A 24,595-nucleotide genomic window follows, 5' to 3' on the forward strand; every position below is an offset into this window, starting at 1 on the left:
GAGCTGTTGTTCAGCATCTTAGCTGTGGAGGGCAGTGTCACTGGCCCTCATATGTGGGATCCGAACCGGGGCCCTCTGGCATCCCAAGCCAGCTCTTAAGCAACGCACCACTCGGCCAGCCCCTGATATTTACCTTTATAACATTGTTTATCCAGAGTAATATTTAGAAAAAGCCAAAGGACTTTGTATTTGATGACATTGTGCCCCTTCTTCCCTTCTTTTTTTTTAAGCTGAGCCATCCTGCCACCTGTTGGCAGCTCAGCGGCAGCTCAGCTCAGGCCAGGCATCAAACAGCTATTGCTCAGAGCTGGCATTCTTGAGCGAGCTCTAAACCAACTGAGCCACTCAGCTGACCCTTCCCTTCTTTTTTTGTAATTTCAGGAGATTCCTCAACAGTTGAATGGAAGTGATTGTGGAATGTTTACTTGTAAATATGCAGATTATATCTCTAGGGACAAACCTATCGCATTTACTCAGGTGAGTGAAGACCCTTTCTCATTCACTTTCTTGTTTCTAAACAAGATAAACTTAGAGCGTGTTCCCCGTGCCTGGCGCACATTAAGATCTTAACCATGGTAGCTGTGCTCCTGTGATTATTGTGGTAAACCTTGGCCATGGCCCTACTCTTGGCTAGCGTCAGGGTTTGTCACTGCTTCTGCTCTTAAGTTTATCCTAATCTTTGGTGACCATTGGGACAATCTGCATATCTCTGAAATCCAGTGTTTACTGGTTACTGATATTTTTAGCCAAAGAAGGGGGCATGTCAGAGTATGTGACAGCAAGGGGAAATCAGGCCTTGTGAGAACTTAAGTCACAGTTTTAAGATGTAACTACGAGTACTGCTTTTCTCTTCTGTTCTGGTTTTTATTGGTTCTCCATAGCTCTGCATTTGAGTGGAAATTCAGATATATTGGGAACTCTAGAGAATTTATGTTTGTCATAGTGGATTCTCAACCTTTTTACAACTGAACTTTTTAAAACCCACTTTAAAAAATGATTTTCTTAAACCTCATTTTTGATAGACGCTGTCTACCAGAGTGTACTTATTGAGTAGTAGGACTGATAACCCCATTCCAAGCTTTGGAGCAACATAAAATAACTAGGGCTCCCATGCTGAATTAATACAATTCCAGTCTAAAATAAAGGCAGTTATTATTGGTTAGTTTCCACAGTTTTACTAAGAATAAATGTGCAGTTTTTTTTACTATATCTTTTGAGCTATTTGAAGTAATTTATGAATCCATGTATGAAGACTTTTTAGGCCCCTCCAGTTAGAAAAGCACTAGTTTATAATAAAGTGGTGTATTCAGCTATTTATCGTGAGATACCAGGAGTAAGTACCTCAAGGGTCTAAGCTGATTTCATCAAAAGAGGACTAGTGGAGTTACAGGTGATTTTGGATTTGTCTTATATGTTGCAGCTTTGAAAATTGGCCCATGGAGTGATTATCAGTTAAAGCAGAATAACATTAAGCAAAGCATCTCATTCTTTGATGCTTCTATATAACAAGGGGTTATTTATTTTTTGAACCTATTGACCTGAGCTTTAAAGGGATGAAGTTGCTATTTTAACAGTATTGGCAATGTCTAACATTTGGTAGAATAGAAAGAAATTTGTGGATTTGGTTTTTTTTAATTTTTATTTAAATGGAGCTCATGTTTTTCTCAGAAAAAAGCAGTAAGTAGAAAAGTTACCTGTTGTGCCACCACCTGGATATGCCCATTTTTGGTACACATTTTTGTTATGAGGTTGTTGGACTCTGCTGTATAATTCTGCATTCTGCTTTGATTTTCCTTAACAAGGAAAAGTGATTATGATACATATTAATAAGCATTACAAACCTCCTTTTTTATGGCTTAGAAAATGTGTGCCATGATGTAAAAAAGTCAAGGCTTACATAAAGGACAAGGACATCGTACTTTATTTACATGATTACACCTAAGGGTTGTTGACACTGTGCGTTAATGTGTAATATGCGTGTTGTTTGTGGATTCTTTGCAGCACCAGATGCCTCTTTTCCGGAAGAAGATGGTGTGGGAAATCCTTCATCAGCAGCTGCTGTGAGAATGCCCCGCCCGGTCCCTCAGCTGCTGGTGGTTCTTTCACGGACAGACGTTTCCATATACCTCATGCATTGTGGGTTAAAAAGTCCCTGCTTCACTTCTGTTGTCTCACAGGTACTGAGCTGTCAGAAGTGCATGAAGGCCTCTCCCTGCACCCTCGTCCTGACTTGGTATGCGGAGGGCTGCTTGCGACCCTGTTTGTAAGGCTGTGCCTGCTCAGAGCCCTGGACTATTCAACCCACGCAAGAACAAACGCTAATTAATACTTTTTTTAAAAGAGATTTTTTTTTCCCTATGAATGTGGGAAATGCAGGATTTATTCTATGATTTGTTTTTTTCGGTGTGTTTGTTCACGTGTTTTCATTCGCTCACTCATTTGCAAATGTAATGGGCAGTGGCTGTTTTCTGCTGCACTTTTACAGTTAACTCTGAATTACTTGTTTGAACTATTTATTTCTGAAAAGAATGAAATGTTAATCAAGCTGCCACTCCCTGCTGAAGATCAGGAGGGAAATCAGTGTGTGTGTGGGGGAGGAAGTGTTAATGAACTTCTCTAACGCTGGAGCAGTAACTGCCAACTTGAAGCTGGAGGTCTTTTTTTTGAGGCTTGAAAATTCTGGGAGAAGCGCTGTGGTGTAGGCTCCGATGGCCTTTCAGAGGAAGTCTGACACTACAGCACTGGCAAGGTGTCATGGAAAAGTGGAACTGTGGCCAAGGAACTTGGCTATCCATGCATCTTCAGAAGATTGTCATGGTCATCCTAAAGAGACTTCCGTTTCTGGAAACGAGTTGACTTGGCTACTCTCGAAACTGGATTTGAAGTAACTGTAAACCCTAAATCTTCATTTTCATCCCAGATCTGGTTGAGTATGAACCTCAGAATTGTTAAGAGCTGGCCTGAGCTGTTTATTTCAAAAGATCGATTCAATTTAAAGATATTTTTCCTCAAAGTTTTTTTCTATATTGAAAGCCAAAATTAAGTTTTGTATTCATTAGGATTTACACCCCCCACCCCCATTCCACCCCTACTGAAATTTGTGGAAGAGAATTTAGTAAGTGGCTCTGAGGTTACCAGTTATACAGTAATCTATTTTGCATATGAAAGTTTGTATTTAACTTTTTTGTTCATTAAAAACCTTACAGTGGTTACGCATTTTTAATTTCAGAGAGTTTAGAGTTGGTCAGAACATATTTTGCAAGATCTAGTGCCTAGTGTTGCTTTTCCGATGTAATAAAAGGTTGCCTGGCAGAACCTGAAAAGTATATGCTGAAATGATTTCTAACCCTTTCCCTACTTAAACCTCCCAGACTTGTCCTGGTACACAAAAGCAAGAGGCTAAACCAGAAAAATGGGACACGTGTTAGCTGTGAATCAACATGTCTGCCACCTGGGGGCCATACTCTTGCAGCCACAGAAAAGTATTGGTCTAGGACTGGGGGCCTGTGATGCAGATGGAAACTGCTGGGCCTACTTGACGGCCAAAGCAGAGGACGTGTGCTTAGGTGATAATTAAAGAAGGAGCCGGTTGTGCTGCATCTCCCACAAGCGTAGGCTGCACAGACAGCCCTTCCGCAGCTTCTGCTCCTCTCCGGAGGCTGTTGGAGTGGTGCCAGTGAGTACTGGGATCAGGCAGCTGACACAGCCAAGAAAGAGATTAACTGGGTCAGCATTATGTTCAAAACCTGGCCCCCATTGGGACTAGGTTTCACCTGGGAATGTAGTACCTTGGTTAAGATTTGTTCCATGTGGCATAAATCCTGTTAGGAATGGCCGTTTGTATTCTAACCAAATGAGTGAGGCTGGGGGATGTATTTCTGTTACATTATAAGTATTTGAGGGGCTAAGTAAAGCAGCTTTCATTGAGCTTTCCATTAATGTGCACTCTCACGATAGCTCCTAATAATCTCCCAGGACATAACGAAATAGATAAGAACAGAGAGTTAAGTTAGAGAATGGCATTCTATTGTACTTAACCCTGACTCCCTGAACTTTATGAGCTGTCACAGGCCATGCTTCTCTAGGCACTGATGGGTTTCTCTCGGTGTAGAGAAACTTGTTGGTAATAGAAGTTTTATATCTAAACAGTTTATGAGAAAAGCAGTCAGGTGGTAAAAACAGCTATTGATTTTATCAGTAGCAAATTATCAACATTAAAACCAGTGAGATTTTATGTGTGTGTGTGTGTATATATATATTTTTTATGAGTAGTTTAGGGGTCTGAAAAAAGGTGAAGTGAACCATTCTTTTTTAGTAGACAATCTCTCCTAAAGATTGATAAAGTTGTAAAAAAAACTACTGTTGGTGAGCAAATGTCTTTCTTGTGTTTGACCTTGGACCAGAGCCGGGATGTGGGTGGGAGGGAAACAAACTTGGGGCATGTGGAAGATGTTGTGGAGAGCCCCATATTCTACCTCAGTTACCTAAGGCTATTAGAGCTTCTGATGTCTTCATCCTCTGAAATCCTAAGCACAACTTGGGGAATGCCGTGTCGAGTGGCGGGTGTTTGCACTGTGAGGAGTTGCTTGGTGCTGGGACCAAGGTGTAGGTGTGGGGAAAATGCGTCCTTGGAGATAAATTGAACCTCTGATACAAATAAACAGGTAGAGAAATTTAACTTTGTAATAAGTTTAGTGCTATCATTAAGCTACATTGTTTAAATTGGCTTTTGTGAACTAATTGGGAACCTAATTTCTTTCTGATAGTTTCTTTGAGAAAAAATGCTCAGTACCCAGTATTCAAAGAAACTTTTGATACTTGTTTGTATGTTGGGGATCAAGCTGGCTGTATTGCTCTGATCATTTTTTTCTTTTAATTTACCTAATATATACAAGGAAAGGGTCTGGGTGTTTGAAATAGGTGTTGACTTTATCTACCAATAAATTCCTCTTTAATTCAGTGGGTTTCAAGGTTTTTTGATTGCAACTTATAGTAATAAATGTATTTTATATTGTGACCAATACATACAGGCATATGTATTATGTGACAATATATGGACACAAAAAAGTTTTACAAAAACATTACTTCTAGTACCCTCTGAGTTTTATTGTTTTTTTTTTTTTTAAATGTGGATGGTGACCTCCAAGTTGATTTCTCAATCCACTAGTGGGTAAAATCCAGTTTGAAAAACACCTCTTTAAATGAACCGACAGCAAGATGCAAATTATGTTTAAAACTATACAGCTTGAGACTACAAACATATAATTGTGGGGCTGTTTTGAGATGAATCAATCTAAATCTAGGAAAACAGGCCAGAAACTTTCAGCTCATTGGAAATATGTGGTGTAAACAACTGTTGTTCTTCAGGTTTTTACACCAATATTTCCTAAAATATGTTAAGTAAAAGTCCTATTACTTCTATGTAGGAAGGAAAACAAAGGATTCTATGGCCCAATGAATATGTGTGCTTGTGTGATGCATAGCAAATGTAACAAATTAATGTAACCTAGCATTTCTGCAAACTTGGACATTGAGCACTTCTCTGTGTGACACCTGTGGAACTGTTGTATGGAAACACTCTGGAAAGTGTCAGGAGAAGCAACGTAGAGTTCTTGGAAGCATGTATTTCAAATATACCCTGCGGAAGCATCCTCCCCCACGCTACCCCCAAGCACACATACTGCCTCCTTAAGTGTGCATGGTGATCATAAAGTCTGTGGTCCCACGTAGAGTTTTTTTTAATTGTATCTGTAATAGGTGTTTATAGTAGAAAAATAAAAGAACAAAGAATAAGCATTTTGCAAAGTCACCACCCAGAGTTAAATAACTTTTTTGTTTGTTTTTTAAAGAAATTTTATTGTGAACAGTGTGTTTTTCCAGGACCCATCAGCTCCAAGTCAACTAGTTGTTTCAATCTGGTTGTGGAAGGTGCACCTCAGTGGCCCATGTGGGAATCAAACTGGCAACCTTGGTGTTATGAGCACTGCGCCCTGTGCTCTAACCAGCTGAGCTAACCAGCCATCCCTAAGTAATTCTTAATATTAACATTTTGGTATAAATCCTGGCCTTTGGTATATACTCCTTTGTGTACGTATGAATAAGTGTATGTGTTGTATACACTTGTGCATTAACAAATATAGACATATGATATATGGCTATATAACCCTTTCCCACTTAATTTATCTTGAACATATTTTCATGTCAATAAATACATTGTAATTGCTGCATAGTGTTCCATTATACGGCTATAACATGCTTTATTTAATCCAGTATTATTGGGCATGTACAATGTTTGGGTTATTCTCTTAGGAGAAATTCTTAGAATTAAAATTTTCAAGTTAAAGTTATGTATTTTTTTTTAAATCGGGGAAAAAAGTCACCCATTGATACTTTGACTTTTATTTCTTCTGGCAGTGGATGATTATTTATATCTCCTTTAAGTTTTATATTTTTCATGTATAGGTCTTCTGGTATGTTCATTCTGAGAGATTTAATGTCTCATTTTAGTGGACAATTTTATCTTGTTTTCTAACTACTTTGCAAAAAACTTTATTATGGAATATTTAAGACATGCATACTCCCCCTTCTTCAGCAGTTATTAAAATGTGGCTCATCTGGTTTACTTTCTTTTTTTCAGAGGGGAGGAGAGGGTCTGGAGTATTTTAAAGCAAAACCCTGAGTTGTCATTCTACTTAAATACTTAAAAACGTCTCCCTAATTAGTCATAACAAACAAAAAGCCTGTTATTTTCACATCTAACAAAATTAATAAGAACTTGCTAATATCATCTAATATTACCTTCATATTTAAATTTATCTGATTGTTTCAAAAATATTTTATTATAATCTTCTAATCAGGATATACAGTGGGCTGAGTGATAGCCTCCAAAAACATAAGTCCATATCCTAATCCCTATAACCTGTGAATATTTACTTTCTATGGCAAAGAATGAATGCTACTTTCTATGGCAAAGGATGTGATTAAAGATGTTGAGAAAAGGAATTTGTCCTGGATTATCTGGGGTCATAAGTGCAATCACTTATGAAAGAGAGGCACAGGGAGTTTTGAGACCGAAGAGGCATTAAAATTGGGTTAGGCAGTATTTATATATATGTACACCCCCCCCCACACACACACATATATGTATGTATGTTTATTGGGGATGACAATTATTAGTAAAGTTACATAGTATTTATATTTTATACCCATTTTTGTGAGAAAAAAAACCTGTTTATACATATCTGAAAGAAAATCTGGAAAAAAGATGCCCATGTGTTAATAATGGTTGTCTGGACAGGGTCTGTTACTTTCTACTTTATAAACTTGTGTTTGGAGTTTAAAAAAAAAACAAAAAACAGGAGGAGACTCTGAGACTATGGAAGCAGAGACCAGAATGATGCCACCACAGCCAAGGAAACCTAGAGCCACCAAAGCTGGAAGAGCCTTCAGAGGGAACATGGCCACGTCAATACCTTGATTTTGGACTTCTGGCTCCAGACTGTAAGAGAATTTCTGTTGTTGTAGCCCTTCAACATTGTGGTAGGCAGTTACAGCAGTCTCAGGAAACTAATATAGGGTCCAAATGAAACGTACAAATTGCCTTTGGTTATTATATGTCTTGAGTCTCTCAATAGTAGTCTCCCTCCTTATACTATTATTAGAGAAATTGGGTTTTCCTTTAGCCCTTTGGTGGTGTTTAACTAGTTCTTCTATCCTTTGTATTTAATGTAAACTGGTACGCTGGATCTAGAGGTTTACTTCAGGTTGAATTTATTAGGCAAGAACACTCCCTTCAGTGGAGTCCTGTCGTATATGGCCATAACGTCTGGCTGTCCCACTTAGTGGTGCTGAGATTGATCAGTGGCTCAGCCCCTAAGGGTTCCTATTCATCTTTCTCTTGGTTTTAAATTTAGTTGATGATCATTATTTCATTAAAAGGTACAAAATGGTAAATTTCTAATTCTATCCTTCTGTGTTCATTATTTTGAATTCTATAAAAGAAAAACTTCTTATCAACTATTTGGCTATCCTGAAATGTACTTCATATAGGGAAGAATCTATGATGTTTTATTTCATTGTATTTACTCTTTTTGATGTTCATATTGCCCCATTTTAGGTTCCAGTATCCTTTTGACAGAGCCCAAGTCTAATTTTAATAGCTTCCCTGCTTCACTTGTATGATGAAGGGTCATCTTATACATTTCCTGCCCCAGATCTGGAATTGGCCATTTATTGAAGGATTTCTTTAGTGAGGAATTTTAAAGACCAGAATTTGGACATTATCAATGCTAATTACTACTGGGTTATTGGTGCTTCTAGGCCTTTACGACACACAGATTAGGAAATACTTTTTCTTCAAAGGAAAAAATGTTTTACTGATTTAAATGCACTGATACAATTCAGACGTTAAGATTCTAAGGTTTTTCTTGGTTTTATACTATAATCCTGAAAATATTGGTTGCTAACAACATCAATATAATTATTCATTTTATCCTACAGTATACTTATAATGTCAAAATATCATTATCAGCATAACAGCTAATGGGGCCACTAAATACACTTTGATTTCTTTGCAATTCTTTTTGTTCTTAGACTATATCCCACTAGAGACTCACAGTGAAAATAGTTTTAAAATCCCTTAATTTTTCTCCACGTGATTATGCCATTAACTTGATACACAGTTGGATTCATTTGTTTTTGGTGTGCAGGGATTTGCTTTTTGCTATTTTTTAATTATGTAAAAACATAAACATTAGTTCAAGAGCAACACTACGGAACAAGGTATAGTTTTGCTTGCTTAACTCTGCTCTCTTTCCCTGTATAGATAACTTATTAGCTTCTAACTTTCCCCTTTTTGAAACTATAGCTATATATACAGAGGGTGCCAAAAAAATGTATACACATTTTAAGAATGAAAAAAGCTATTAAAATTGTAATACAATGAATGACACTAGCATTCATTTGATTAAATGCCATCTTTTGAGCAAACGTCATACTACACGTTGCTACCATAATTCAATTCAACTTCGAAAAGTAATACATACTCGTAGATAACATCTCTTAAAATGTGTACCTTTTTTGGCACCCCCAGTATATGTAGTCCTATTTCTTTCCTTTCTTACACTAAAGATAGCATATTTAAAACACTTATGCTTCTTGATTAAAAAAAAAACTTATTCTGGATGTTACTCCTCATTCTTCAGTTCTTTTCAGCTTCACAATAATCCATTGTATCATAACAATCTATAATAAGCCTTCATAATTCAAGGTGCTGTTACCATCCCCTCACAATGGATGTTTAAGCTGTCCATCTATTTCTGTTACAAATAATGGTTGCAGTGCATGGGCCTTGTCATGTCACTTCCTATTTTTGCTAACATTCTCTTTGGAATAGATTCCTAGACGTGGAATTGCTGAGTCAACTATCTAGCATATGTAATTTGCCACATTTCCCTTCCCAGAGGCAGTATCTTCTTGTGTCACCTCAAAGTCTCTCTGCAAAGCCTAAAATATGTACCCTATTTATGGAAAAGGGCTGTCAACCCCTGCCCTGCCACATTGCAGTTCTTAACATCCAGCCAGCAGAGAGGGTGGAGGAGAAAGTGTAGGCAGTTTTTCACAGCCAGGCCTAGGAGTGTCACAGGTCACTTCTGTTCTCATTCCTTGGGCTAGAATAGTCACATGTCCACATGGTACTGTAGGTAGATTAGGAGTCAGTTTGGTCGGGTGTCTAAGAAGTGACCATGGGTTTTTGTTATGTCACTAGTACTCTGCCACAATCATCAGATGTTTTCTTCCCTATTTATGACACTTCATGTTTTGGTTTTTTTTCTCACTGCCCCTATAAACATTTCACATATTTTTGGTCTTTGCTAACATAGTATGTGTTTGGGAACTTTATTATTATCATTACTCTATTTGGCTTCTTCTTCAAGGATGATTTTGATATTTAAATTGTTTTAAATTTAGTTATAATTCAGCTCTAAATTTAGATTTACAACAAGTTAAACATTTCTAGTTTAATTGGTTTCAATACTTTGTCTTTTTTTTAACATGAATTTTATTTGGCTTCATTATTCACTTAAAAACATTTTCACATACTTGTTTTTAAGATGGGCATAGAAATACTCATCTAAATTCTTGCAAATATGAGAATTTTTCCAAAGTTTTCACACATGAAAGGTAACTTGACCCGGTGTGAGAATTCTTGAGTCACAGCCTTTTTTCTCCTCAAAACTTGCTTTCTGCATTTAGTAGTGGAGCAGAGATATCTGAAACTAGCTTGATTTTTGGTTTTGCAAGTAACTTTTATTTTTTATGTATTATTGAGAATTTTTGTTCTATCAAAAAAAATATGCCAGAATTGATCTAAATCTGGGTCTCTCTTTTGTCTAGTTGTATTAAGATACTGGTTTGTTGATATAACAAAGGCCATAAGAACAGTGGTTTAAACAAGATAGAATTTTCTCTCTCAGGTACCAATTTGAGCCTAAAGTCCAGCAGTGTCCTAGTGTCACGGGCTATACTTAACACTTGGCCTCCATTTTAAGATGGCCGTACCAGCTCCAACGTGGCTCTCACCGTCTCATCTGCATTCCATCCAGTGGAAAGAGGAAGCAGTGGGCACATCCTGGGATGGCAAATACGCATTTTCCTATCTTTTAAAAAAAGAGTTCCATGAAACTAGACCGTGTCATGCACTGTAGGTTTCCCACTCTAGTTCTGCATAGCTTATAATTATTGTCCATTTCCCTTGCTTTTTGGTACTGTGTTTTTTTTTTAAGTCTGTTTTTGGTGCTCTTAAGTTTTCATCTTTTTTGATGCTCTCTCTGTGAGAAACTGTTAAGGAGCATTAAAGGCTGCTAACCAGAAGCCATTTTTGACTTGGCGGTCCTGTCTCTTATACTTAAATTGGAATCAAAGACTTCGTCGTGTTCAAGCATTTATTTTACAGATGAGGGGACAGGTATCCAACAGGCCTCCCATGCCTCCCACCAGTGACAGGCTTTTGAAGGTGTTTGATGCAGGAACTGGGGGCTGTGTTCCTCACAATATGATATTTAAAAGCTGAGAGAAAGCAAGTCCTGGAAATGAAGGATGCTGACTGGAGGAACTGAGAGAAGAGGGGATGAGACAGTCGTCTTCAAACATTAGGAGAGTTGGCCCACTGTGTGTGGGTGGTCATAGGGAGAACAGATTTCAGGTCAGCAGCAGGACGAACTGAGACTGCACTGTGCGAAGACAGAACTGCCTACCGTAGGAGCTGCGTTTCCCTTCGACAATGGGGTGGTCAGTTGGAGCGATCTTAGAGGGCATTACTCATATTAGGAAAGTGGACTGAAGGACCTCGGAGGTCCTTCCCCAATACTGCCCTTCTGTGAATCCGGAGTTGAGGATGGGTTTTACTGAGTTCACTGCAGGTGACTGGAGTAGTTTTAACTAGGGGAGAATCAGGGACATTCATGAGTCATAGAACTCAGTGAATCTTTCATATGGGAAATTGTTGAATCCCAGATAAATTGAGAGAGATACCAGATTGAGTTTAGTTTTCATTCAGAGTTTGCCCTGATCACTAGGGGTTACTGTTGGCAAATGGGAGACGGCACTGTTTATTGTCAGCCACATCGGAAAGAATAGGAGGCAGTGCCCTGAAATTGACTAGTGGGGGCAAACCAAGTGCCTTGGACCCATGACCCAAACTGCTGCTTTTACAAAAGAATACAAGGGGCATTGAGGTTAAGCTGAAATATAATTTTGCTCTTTGGGGTTTTCTCTTTATACCAACTGTTTCAGAGCTATTAAGAACACTCCTGGAGATTGGGGGTGGGAGGGCAGTAGATGGGGGAGGTTGTTTCTGTGTGAAGGGTGAAAAGGATAACCATTGCATTGTTCTGTACACCTGAAACTAACAACAACAAAAAAGAACACTCATTCTGGCTTCTAGAAAGACAGTGACTTTATGTGGCTGATGTGAGCTAGACTAGAAATTAACCTGCATGTGGGGTGTTAAGTTTGAGTTCATCAGCACCTTAAGGGGAATGTCGAGAAGAAATCAAAGGCAGCAGCAACAATCGCCAGTAAACATCAGGGGAATTTGCTAGTAGTGTTACTAAACAGTGGTAGCAGGCCACAGAGATCTCCATTAGGCTCTAAGACAACGGGAGACTTGGAAGCATGTACAGTTTAGGCTAGTCTCTACATACCTACAGTTGTGGCCTTCTTTCATAATTGTTACTAGAGGGATGCCTCGATTGCCCACTTCCTTCCCCAGGGATGTAGGAATGATGAGGCCAAATGCTTTTCATATTCCTCAAGTCCTTATCCCATCTCTGTCAGCGTAGCCACTGTCATTCAGATCCCAATGGAATCCAGGTTATCAATTTTCCCTGCTTCTCTTAAAAGCCCAGTGTTTCCTCCCACCCTGCCTCTTGTCCTGTCAAGATGCCTTCTTCCTCTCTAGGGCTAATCATTCCCTGTGGTTCTTTGTTGAAACTCCTCCAAACTTCTATCAAGTCTCCTTTTTCTCATGTTTGTAAGCTCTTCTTCTATAAGCTGGAATCCTCTTCTAATCTGCAGCCAGCCTCTGTCATCCTTTCCAGAGCTCTGTGTCAGAGGAGACAAGCATGTCTTGAGGCAGAGTTGGGGGGAAATTAACCAGGGCAGAAGGGGTGTTCAGGCCTACTTACCATGTCTAACGATATGTCAGCACATTCAAAGCCAGTATGAGTCATTGGGGTTTCAAGGGGTTCAGTCCAAGGGAGCAGAGGGGCTTTGTTATTGGTTTCTGTCTCCACTTAACTGTCCTTTTATTTTGCATAAAATCATGTTCGATTATGACTTTCTGGGATGTCAGGATGTCTTGTCAAAACAGGAGAAGTCTGGGATTTATAGCAGAAGAAATTAGTACACTTTGTCCCAGTCTGAGTCCACGTGTGGTAAACAATCTACACACACAGATCTGTTCTTATTTACAGAAAGGTGGGATAGGACTGACGTGGAAAGGATGGTCTCGAGTTCATGCTGCCCTCAGGAAGCTCAAGAGACCTTGAGCCCAGGTGCTAACTAATCCAGCCCAGCCCTTGGGGTCTTGGAAACTGGGTTGTGAGAACATCTCTGCTTAGGAACAAGGCCAGCTGGTCTCATTCCTGTCTCCTGCCTCTCCATGTGGCTTCCCCTTCAGGGCTGCAACCACAGGACAACTTCTGGGGGCTTTGTACCAGGGCAAGTCAGTGGTCATGTAAGCACTTCTTTACCTGTCTTTCTCTCATATGCTCAGAGACAAATATGGCAGTGGGTAGTTTAGGAGCTAGAGTTAAACCTCATTCTGCCACTGGGAATAAAGGCCAAGGAAGGACTGGGCAGCAGAGCCACGAGGGTGCATTTTTGGAGGTTCCTGTGTCTCTTCTCTCCCACCCTGATTCCTCCTCATCTTGACAGATTCATTACCAAGCCCTCAGGCCTGTATTTAAAGCCCTTCCTTTAGAGATGTGCTGTTTCTCTGTCCATCTGACATGCACACCTCAGCCCAGGGGACAGTTCTCAGGAATAACCCTGGTTGTCAGGAATCCCACGGCTTGGCTCGGGCCATCAATCTGTTGTTTCTCTCCCTCCGAAGGCAGTGGACTTGAGTTCTAGGTGGCAGAGGAGAGAAGGTGAAGGCATAGGTACTGGGCTTTATAAAGGCCACACAAAGACAGAGACTCTGTCCCTGCCCATATTCATGCCACCATAGCAGTGAGAGGAACAGCTGGCATCTACATGCCATGAAACTAACTTTCAAAGTAAAATCAGCATCACAGACACTGGACATAATGGGAAAATCAGAAGTAGGGATGGGACTTCAGTGAGGAGCAAATTTTAACTGATTTAGGAGACCTCAGAGTTTGTTAGAAGGGAAATGTGGCTCCTTTAGCTCACGTGCTTCTGTGCTATGAACAGCTGCAATTACATATCAGCTCTTTATTCCTAAGACTGCCTGGACTTTCAGCAGCTCTCTCCGTTCTATGTTCACAAATCTGTGACGATAGGCTGATAAATGGAGCAGGACCATCCCCGTCCACCCTTTCCACAGCGCACTGGTGAGAGTGCCAATTACAGCGCATCCTCCAGTCCCGGGCTGACCCTGCCCTTCTCTGATCTCTTGGAAAGCTTTCAATCGGGCTTCTGGGGAGGGGTGAAGTACCTGTGTCCTTGAATGTCAGGCATGTCCTCTCCCTTTCTCCCACTTTCCCTGGCTGGGTTTAAAGTCCATAAAAGATAGGAGCTGGTCTTACCTAGCTTGAAACACAAGTCAATCCATCCATTCCTCTGGTCCTGTGGTTCTCAAACTTTAATATGCTTGGGAATCACCTGGCGGGCTTGCTGAAACGGACTGCTGGGTTCCCACCCTTAGAATTTTTGATTCAAGGTGGACCCCAAGAATCTGCATTTCTGACAAGTTCCCAGGTCATATTGCTACTGGTCTGGGGACCACACTTGCAGCACCGACCGACCTAATGTAGCTTCTCCAAAAGATCTTCCTGGAGAAGCCAGCCTCCTCGGGGTAGCTGCCCAGTCCTGACAATATGTTGCCCGTTTTCCTAAGTCCCCACAGAGCTGGGGCTTAGCTGACACTTTGGGATGGACAACGCTTATTAAAACAGACCAAGACACCAGATCTTGTTAGCTGGATATATTTCATTTTTTTTTTGTTTGTTTGTTTTTGTTTTTGTCACAGAACACTGTTTGCAGTAGAGGAAACTGGCATTGCAGTCTGGTGGTAAAATGGCTTGTTCACATAAACCAGTACATGTCCATCCTTTAGCGCAAAAAGCCCTAATGGCGCGTACCCTATTGAAAGTCAGGACATCTCCAACATTTTTCTCTCTCTGTTTTTCTTTGTAATTTTTTTTTGTTTTTGTTTTTTTTTTAATAAACATTTTCAAGGTTTGTCCAAAAGAAGGCCATATAGGTTCTTGGCTAGCGGAAGACAATTCAGAACAGTTGTTGCACACTTGGACTGTCACCTTTTCCAGGCTGGCAGTTGATATCTTAGTTTTTTTTCCAACTCATTTTTATTAAAAAAATAAAAAAATGCTCCAACTATCAGTTTTACAAAATCTCTAAGGGAAACACAAGAGCAAGGTGCTGAGGTAAAAAACACCTGAGGTAGCTTTTTTTGTGTGTTTTTCTCGTTAAAAAAAATCTGTAAATTTAACGCCCTGGGCCAACGACCTCGTGTAAATTGCTATTTTCTTCCACTTTTTTTTTTTCTAAAAAAAGAAAAAAATCATTTTGCTGAAAATTGATGGCTTATACACCAAAATGTAAAAAGACAAAATATATTCTTTCTTTGTGGACTTTTTCTTTGTTTGGTTCATTTGGTGGGTTCCTGTTTTCCTCTTCCAAAATGCTAGGACAAGTACCATTGACTCTTGTTCTTTTGAGTAACCAAGTGTAAGTTGAGGCTGGTTTGTGTGTTCCGTGTTTGTTCCTTTTGTGTGATGTGATACTCAGAGCACTGCTTTGCCTGGGGGGAGGGGTGTGTAGGTAGGGGGTGGAGTCAGAGGGATGAGGGAATTAAAAAGAATGGGGATGGAGAAGAAAGGGAGGGGGACAGAAGAGGGGAGAGATAAACAGAGAGAGACAAAGAATTATATAGCAGTATGCAAAAACCAGTTTAAAACCTGTGAAGCAGAGAAATGGGTGTGTGAGCTGGACAGGGACGAAGAGAGAGTTTCCTCTTCAGAGAGACGGTATCCCTTCTGTTGACATACACAGGTGATCCAGAACTGCTGTGAGTGTCCTTTTGATGAGATTTCCTTCTGGGTGAATTTTGTGTGGGTGGCCTCGAAGCTCCTGACTAAACCATTAGGCCTCCCAAAGAATGACTTTCTTCTTTAAAGACTAGAAAAGACTGCTTTCTCTTTAAAAAAAAAAGAAAAAAAACATTAATAATCGATTAAAAATGGGAGTTAGTTGAGTTATTTGATATATTATTTCTAGAATATATTAACGCTGCAGGCACCCTGTGTAACCCACAGGCCACATATCTTAATCTTTCCCTTTCTAATATGTACACACATGTACAGAGGCAATTTTCCACAAGAAGAGAAGTGTGTGAATTTTGCTTTGTTTTGAACACATTCACCTATGTTAGTTCAACTAAAAGGGATAGCGTGGTGGGAGTTAAGGAGAGATCCGAGTGGATGGTGAAGTGGATGGCCGGGAAGCCTGCAGAGGCCCCGGGGGAGACGGGGGAGACGGGGGGCTGCGCGGTGAGCCAGCTGCCCCCGGCCCCCTCCTGGCCCCCATGGGTCGCAGGGCCTCCGCAGACTTCTCATTCCTCAGGATGGTCTTTGGTTTGCTCCCGATCCGGCTGGCTGTGTTTGGTCTCGTTCCGTCAGGTGTTGGAAGGGCTACATTCATCCGTTGTTTTGCTGGTGCCTGTGGGAGCCTCACTTGCTGCGCTGTGAGGCGACTCCCTGAGGGTATTTCTGCTCCTGCTGCTTCACCTGCTGTACAATTTCCCTGATCTTGCGCTGTGCAGTCTGCAGCAAGGGGAGGAGGGGGACGGGGAAAACAAAGGAACCCGGTTCTGAGGACAAGCAGTGGGGAGCGGGGGCAGGGGATTTGGGTGGAAGGGAGCGATCCACATAAGCCACACGATGTAAACAAGCCCACTGTAGGTCCCCAAGCAGGGGATTTGGGGGGAGGGGGTGGTAAGCTCAGGAAAGTCATCTGCCCACTGAAGCCCTTCCTCCGGGGGCCCTGTCTGGCCTGGAGGTGAAGTAGCAGAGCTTCCCCTCACTCCAACCCCAGGGCTGCTGGGTGGAGGGTGAGTGGGACCCCAAAAGCTTCCAGCTAGTTGCTGGACAGACAGGCCAGAGAGCAGACACCAGAAACCAGTGACCAGGGGACCTTGCCGAGGTCACACAGCGTCCCCCTCCCGCCCTCACACACTTCAGCTTCCAATGCTGTCCACCCCGTTTCTAGAGTCACTAGGAAGAACATTAGTGTGACTGCTGGGAGAGAGGATAGAGGATGAGGGGGCAGAAGTGAGAAACTGGCCGAGACACTCCATCCTGGACGACTGGAGAAAACACAGGAACCCCACCCAGTGCTCCCAATGCAGGGAGACCCCTGCAGGAACCTGGGGGCACTGCTGGAGCAGGGGTGTGAGAGCAGCCGAGTTGGGTGCGGCCAGGAGTCTGACTGCGGGCATCTCAAAGGGCACCGGCAAGGTGTGGTGGGCGAGCCGGTGCCTCCCGCCTGCAGTCAGGTCTCTGGGCAAAGGCCCAGCCTTGGGAGAGCAAGCTGGCCGCTCAGAGAAATACTCCACGTGAGCTTAGACTGCCTACACTGGTTTGGGACAAGGACCGGGACTGCTCTAGCCCAAAACCCAACCAACAAAAAGCATCAAAAAGAACTAGGCCCCGTGATGCCGAGTCACTGGCCATCCGAATGAAAGAGAAGCAGCCGTGAGGAGGCTGTGTCCTGATGGGGGGATGGGGAAGGTGAGGAAAGAAAAATGACGGTCTCTTGTGACGAGCATTTAACCCGTAATTGTGAGATCCTGGCACCCAGGCCCGCCCTTGGGGGGCTCCAAGGTGGGCCCTGGCCTGTTATGCGGCTCCCAGCATAGGAAGGCTACGAATGAGGCCCGAGTAGGAGGGCAAGGAAGCCAAGACCTTGTACTTTGGAATATCAGGGGCCTTAAAACGTGCTTGGCCTGACCCCATAGTTCTGTAGTCTTCCTCAAGCTCCCCTCGCACGCCTGGGGGAGAGCAGTGGTGAGAGGGTATGGGACAATCTCCTGTGCCCTGACGACAGTGCCTGCAGGGCCAGGGAGAGGTTCTGTGGGTGGGGCTGGGGTGGTGGTGAGGGTGTGCAGGGCCTGTGGCCACCTGACAGGCCACCGGGAGCTTAGAAGGAGAACTGAGGCGACTGGCAAGAGCGCCCAGACCCTCGCAGCGCAGGTACCTGGCTAGCAAAGAAATGCCCGATAATTCTGACGATCACTTCCTCGTTTTCATCCGGCGTTTGGTCACGAGGCACGATGACCTCGGCACTGGTTAAGTTCTGCAGTTCATTCACCTGTGAAGGGAGGCGTGGGCTCAGGAGGAAGCAGGAGAGGGGAGTGGGGGAGGGCAAGGAGGCTGGAAGCCGCTGGCCTTTCCTTCAGGCTACGAACCCCCTGGGGGCGTCCCTGCCTCCAGGCTCATGGGGCCATGTTGGTTTGGGCCACGGGAGGCACAGTGACAGGAGGGGGAGTCCAGCTCTGGGGCTGAATTCTTATTCCCAGTTCCTAGCAGTGTGGTTCCCGCACATGCTCACAGTGACCCCAGACTCTCCAATAACCCAGGGATGGAAATCCCTGCCGGGCATGCTCTCCTGGGTGCCAGCGATGCGCCGACATGGCCTCTCCTCTGACTCACCAAAGTGACCTTTCCTTTCTGATCAGTCCCTGCTCCAGTCCTGCTCTTTGTTTCCACTCCTGCCTGGGTCTTGCTTATGCGGTTCTACCCGTGAGTTATCTTTTCCCCCTGCCCTCCTGCGCCTGGGCCCACCTCCTCCATGAAGCCTCCAGCCCACGCTGACCTCCCCTTACCTAAACCCCGCTTCCTGCACTCCGCACCTGGTGCTCCTCACCTGCCCCAACAAGACTACACTTCCCGAGGGTTCGTGCCCCGGCCGTGGCCGACAGTGCTGAGCACGCCCATGGGGTGGACAGTTGACAGTCTCTGGTACGGGGGATGTACACAGAATTTGGCTCTAAAATGACTGAACAGGACATGGAAGGGTCAGGATTCCACTCCCTTGTGGACTACTTGCTTTCTTTTGCCTCCTACACTCCAACTTCCCTAAGCTCGGTGTGTGCCCTCAGAGGCTGACCACGTTCCTTCATATGGGGAATAACATGCTCGCCATGCAACTGGGCTCTTTTACATATAGATGACTCATTACATCTAGAACTTGGCTTTGATTCCTTTGTGAGAGGTTCTATGTAAAGAACTCTGTCCCCTCTGTCCCCCCTCCTAATTCCTGTCCCCCAACACTGCCACTTTGCTAGCCTGCACACCGCTACTGGAACTTCCCAGGGGTCATATGCCCGCCAAGTTGGGTAAGTGACATTCTAGAACATACCTGGGTCTGACAGGCTGTCTGCTAATTCCTACAGGCTTCAGTTAATTCTCTGATGCTTTTCAAATTACACCGTGGTACGGCCACCTTCAGGTTGAAACCGTTATTTAAAAAAAAAAAACGATTTCCTTCTCACCCGCCACCTTATTGCTGAATGAGCACCCCTGTAGCAGATGGCCAGGTTTGGGAAATTGCCCGAAGACTGACTGTTAGGAGGAAGAGTGAGGCCTCTAGGGCATTTGTCAGGAGAGTGAAGAGCGGAAGAGCATGCTGGACTCCAGACCCCAAGGGCCTCAAGTGTGAAATCAGAGAAGACGGTGGGTGGGCTGCCAAGTGGATGCACCCTAAGTGGGCCTGCGGTCCCTATTATTTCCTGCTGCCATGCGTGGCTGTAAAGGGGGCGGGGGGCAGCTTGCCTGTGTTCACAGGCAGCTGAGGGGCAGGGTCCTGGGCTCAGGACCCTGGTGTCTGGGGCCCATATTGAGCTCCAGGCAGCACCATGGACTCGGGCCCTCAGCTCTGGAGTGATGCTAATTCCATTTCTGTCCTTGAAGAGCCAATGGAGGTCTGAGGAAGTCAGGCAGGGCAGGGGGTTAGCCCCAGAAATGAAGCCAGCTCAGAGCAAACTTACGGTTTTGCCACCCTTGCCGATCACCCGGCCAGCTGTGGAGGAGGGCACTCTGATGTGGGCTTCCAGCTTCACCTCCTCTTTGGGGTTAAAGAAGTTTTCTTCTTTCAGTTTCCCAAAGATCCGCCCCTGGGCCTGAGAGAGCAAGACATGACTGGTGACGCTCACAGCTGCCGGCCCCCCTGCCTCAGCAGTACCGCGACTGGAAGTCACGAGCCCAGCCACTGCACACCTCAGCCTGACGCACTCAGGCCAGACACAGGGCAGCGTGCGCCCCGCTGCAGCTCCTGCCACATGCAGAGCTCACTGTGCAACGCGTGCTCGGGCACCTCCTCTAGGAAGCTTTCTGTATGTTGGGCTGGGGCTGGTGGTGAGGAGGCAGACCATATGTCATGTCTGTATTCCTAGCACCTAGGAACATATGCTTGAAGAATTTGTTCAGGGAATTCTTCATTTCCTCCCACCATGGTATGTTCAGACCTGATGATTACAGGATATAGGTGAGGATGGTGGTGATGGGATTTAATGAGCCTGATCTGGCTTTTTAGTGTCTTAACTCCAAAGCCAGTGGAGCCAAGGGATTATTGTTCTTTAAAACAAAAACAAACAAAAAAAAACCCACTTAAAAAAAGAGCTATAATTACCTAAAATTCATCATTTTACAGAGTAGACTCCAGTGGTTTTTAGTGTATGCACCATGTTGTACGACCATCACCACTATCCAGAACATTTCCATCTTTTCCCCCAAATAAAACCCCTATTAGCGGCAAGCCCCAATTCTTCCCAACCCCCATCCCCTGGCAACCACTATGCTAATTTCCATCTTTCTGGATTTTCCTTTTCTGGACCTTTTTTAAAATTTTTACTTTTTAAAGATTTTATTGAGGAATTGGGGCAGGGGAAAAGCATTGGGGAATCGGGGAGGGGAACAGACAAGTTGCTGTCCTTTTGTTCTTCAGTCTAGTTGTGGAGGACGTCGCTTCACTGGCCCATGTTGGTATTATCATTGCACTCTTCCCTGCTGAGGCAGTCAGTTGCCAGCCATTGGATGGCCACCCATGGCGGCTCACAGCAGCTCTCGCCAGCAGCCGGCCAGCCGCACTGCAGCCCACGCCGGCTCACAGCAGCCCAGCTCCAGGTCAAGCTGTTGTTCACCATCTTAGCTGTAGAGCGCAGTGTCACTGGCCCTCATGTGGAATCTGAACCGGGGCCCTGCTGCTCAGAGCTGGCGTCCCAAGCCAACTCCTAACCAACGCGCCACTCGGCCGGCCTGGACATTTCACATAAATGAAATCATATACTATGTGGCGTTTTGTGTCTGCCTTCTTTCACTTAGCATAATGTGTTCTAGGTTCACCCATATTGTAGCTTGTATCAGTTTCATTCCTTTTCATGGCTGAATAATATTCGATTGTGTGGACAGACCACATTGTTTATCCATTCATGAGCTGAAGGGTTATTGCTCTTAAATGGTTCCACATGTGTTAAATTTTGTCTTCTCAGACAAATTTTATATATTTTTAATTATAAGAATTATACTTTTATAAATAAATATGTTTCTGAATTTTAGAAAACTCAAGTTAATATAATTTTCTAGGGAAGGAAAATAGGCAAAAAACAAACAAACAAACCAAAAAAAAAAAAAAAACCACCCAACCACACCATGCTATTTCCCCGTGTCCCCCATGTTTATGCCCCCATAGCCTGAAGGGTACACTAGACTAAATGAGTCTGAAACATCCATTCTCCAAACCATGGCCAAGGGATCAGCGAGATTCCAGAGGCACCAATGGTGAACTGGGCACCAATGGACAATCTCCTTTTCCAAGGGAGAAAAGGGAAGGAGGGCTCCAAGCGGAGGAAACGACCTGGAGGCGGGAAGACAGGGCAAGTCTGAGGCTAGAGAGCAGTAGCAGGAAGGGAGATGGAGGTTGGGTCTCCAAAAAAGAGCCCTGAACATGCCTGAGGTGGCTGCAGCCTGCTGAGAGGCCCTCAGCTACCCCACTCCCCACCCCCACACACACCCGGCCCTGTTCCCAGGGCCTGCAGGGCTCAGGTGGCCCTTGGCACCGACCTTGAATTGGGCTTCAGGTGGTCCGGTGATGATGACCATCCTTTCGCTGACGTCTGGGCCTTCCGCTGGGGCAATCTGCAGTTCACAAGGACAAAGGAGAATGCTGCTGCTCGGCGGCACCCAGAGCCCCTTCCTTGTCTTTGCACCCGATACTCTGTTTGACCCCTGCTGCCTCCACTCTGTGGCTTAAGAAGTCGGGACCGTCGTGCCCAGTGTCTAATTTGGGTCTCTGGTTGCCCAGGGAGAGCTGGCAGCAGGTCAGTACTTACTGCCTGTCCCTGCCCCAAGCACCAGCAGTGGCTGGCTGCCTTTCACCAAGGGAGTCCAAAGCTCTAGGAAAAGGAAAGCACAGGCTGTGGGGACCCACCAAGGGCCCGGAGAGGAGAAAGGGCTGGTCCACAGAGGCCTTAGCTTGCAGGAAAGGTAACCCCGGTTCTAATTTTCAGCAATTGCCGTCAATTGCATTCGGCTGCAATTGACAGCTGAGCTAGAGCAGGTGTAATTAACAGAAGGGCTGAAAGGCTAATTCACGATGCATGTTGACCAAGTGAGCTCTGTCGACACTGTCCACTTCCTGGTGATGCATGGCTGCTTTGTTCAGATTTTGAAAAGACCCCCACCCTCCCATGCTGCCCCTCAGGACCCTATTGTATCACTGAAGCAAATGGGACCCAGAGAGGTGAGGTGACTGCCAAGCTCACAGGGTAAGCAGGGTTTGGAGCGAGATCTGGAATTAGATGACCCCGGCTGGCGTCATTGACTGGACTTTGTGTGGCATTCTGAAGCCTGCTGAGCAGACTATGCAGGAGAGGGGAGCGATGCGAATCCAGCTCCTGTAACCAAAGCATCTCTTGGGGTGCTCCATCCCGAACCTCCGCTCCGCCCACCTTCCAGGACTCTGTTCCCACATATTAGTGTAAAGCCCTCTCCCTTCCTTGGTGGCATCACACCGGCACCCCTGATTGTGGCCCCTGAAAACTGGCAACGCAGGAGCAGGGGTTCTCTGGAGTTGGTGAGAGCGCCTTGCTTTAGAGACAGATGCTTTAGAAACCTGCCAGAATAAAGAGAATCTAGCAAAAACCAGGCTGATTTTAAAAAGTAGGAAATTGCTCTCACATATACTTGGCTTCCCTGGTTTTGTCTCTTTTTTACTGCTCTGGAGAGAGGCAGGGACTAGGGAGGAGCTGGCTGTTGGCCCCGCGTAACGAATGTCTGCAGACCACCTGGCTGCAGAGCCCATCCAGGCCTCTGGTACAGTCCTGCTGTCTCTGTCCATCACAGAGGTCATCAGCAAGGTGACACGCCACGACTCAGCCTTGCTGGGACATGAAGGGATTATGGGGATGCTGTGGGGTGAAGCCCGAGGGATTGCTCTCTCCTCATTTTCTTAAAGACTGGCTGGGAACGGTTCTGGTATAGCACTCGGGTTGTTACGCTGGAAAACCACTGGACCAAAAATAGGATAACCTGGTCAAACCTCAGCTCTCACACACAGCTTCGTGGCCTTCGCCAAGTCACTGAAAGTCTCTGGGCCCTGGCTCCTTACGGGCAACAGTAAGTGGAGAGCCATTGCTGTACTGTCCCAGCAGGTGCTCCATATGCTACAGGTCAGCAGAGTTTACACCGAAGAGCCAGTCCTGCACCTGTGCTCCCCTCTATCCCTCTCTGTCTCCCTTAGGGGAAAAATGGGAAGATTTGATGAGCTGATCCCTCAAGTCTCCTTTAGGTGAAATCATCTCATTCTGTCTCCTGCGGGGCATCTCAGACCACAGGACTGAAAACTGGGAGAGGCCCTGGGGTACGGCCAGCCCTGTGATCTTCCACACCTTACTTGTCCCATCACGGGGGCGAGGCCAGCGCGGCCTGGGCCAGGGTCTCACCTGCAACGAGCCTGTTAGGTGCAAGGGCCCCTGGGTACTCCACAACTGTCCCCCCACACCTCAGGGCTCTCATCCAGTCTATCCACTCTGCAGGTGAGATAAATGAGGCCTGGAAGGGGAAGTGATTTACCGAGATAAAATTCTTTTAGGGTCTCACTACAACCCTTGTTGTGCGCTAATCAGAATGTTTTGTTTTTTTCTTTCTAGCACACTCGCTGTGGGAGAAATTACAGCTCTTCTTGGGGAGAAAGTGTAAGCATTCTTTCTCTCCAAGTCATGAGACCTCTTTTTCGGAATTCCGGGCTGTCCCATGGTAGCACATTATTTTACGTAACAACGGAAACTCTGTTTCCGAAAGTGTTTCACGAGGCTTGGGACGTGCTCAGCATTCTGCCCGTGAGTCAGAGCTGATAGCTGGGCTTGGAGCAGGACCAGGGTCGAATAAGCCTTCCCTTTCAGCTTCTCTGACGAGTCTTCACATTGTGCTGGCGGAGGCAGGATGTGGGTATGTAACTGCAGCTAGGGCTGTGCTCACAACCATCCCCATAAATCAAGGGGCATGCCTTCCTTCTTGAGCCGCTCTCTGCAGTCCAAGGCTTCAGCTCAGGTTATGCCACCAGCTTTTTGTTTATCTATGGTGTGTCGTCCATTGATTTTCAAAGAGTTTTTCACTCAAGCTATTTTTTTCAAAGCTCAAGGCTTTTTGAAGCGGAGACTAAGTTAAAGCATCCAAGTGCTGATAGCTGCTAAGTGGGAGTTATCATCCCACTTAAGTCTGTTCCCTTAGCTTAGGGAAGATCCTCAGCCTTTCTTTGGTTTATCTTCTTTTTTTTTAAAGATTTTTATTGGGGAATTGGGGGAAGGGGAGCAGACAAGCTGCTATCCCCCTGC

At 44.6% G+C, this 24,595-nt stretch overlaps 2 protein-coding genes across 5 annotated transcripts in view; one reads left to right on the forward strand and one right to left on the reverse strand.

Annotated features, from left to right (window-relative positions):
• Positions 1-4,959, forward strand: part of SENP2 (SUMO specific peptidase 2) — a 39,778-nt gene extending 34,819 nt beyond the window's left edge. Inside the window, exons 15-16 of the mRNA XM_019667854.1 lie at positions 382-477; positions 2,002-4,959. Coding sequence (XP_019523399.1) covers positions 382-477; positions 2,002-2,064 — 159 coding nt within the window. The 3' untranslated portion in view covers positions 2,065-4,959. The remainder of the gene's footprint in view (positions 1-381; positions 478-2,001) is intronic.
• Positions 4,960-14,656: 9,697 nt separating this feature from the next.
• The window catches only part of IGF2BP2 (insulin like growth factor 2 mRNA binding protein 2), a 173,043-nt gene continuing 163,104 nt past the window's right edge, over positions 14,657-24,595 (reverse strand). For 3 of the 4 annotated variants that reach the window (XM_019624037.1, XM_019624029.1, XM_019624044.1), the window contains 4 exons: positions 21,825-21,899; positions 19,754-19,885; positions 17,962-18,075; positions 14,657-16,529 (listed from right to left, as the gene is read on the reverse strand). In XM_019624037.1, coding sequence (XP_019479582.1) covers positions 16,437-16,529; positions 17,962-18,075; positions 19,754-19,885; positions 21,825-21,899 — 414 coding nt within the window. In that variant the 3' untranslated portion in view covers positions 14,657-16,436. Of the gene's footprint in view, positions 16,530-17,961; positions 18,076-19,753; positions 19,886-21,388; positions 21,619-21,824; positions 21,900-24,595 lie in introns of those variants that run through there. The other variant, XM_019624051.1, reaches the window with a different exon arrangement.

Source organism: Hipposideros armiger, unplaced genomic scaffold (genome assembly GCF_001890085.2).
Source record: "Hipposideros armiger isolate ML-2016 unplaced genomic scaffold, ASM189008v1 scaffold_14, whole genome shotgun sequence".
Taxonomy (NCBI): Eukaryota; Metazoa; Chordata; class Mammalia; order Chiroptera; family Hipposideridae; genus Hipposideros; species Hipposideros armiger.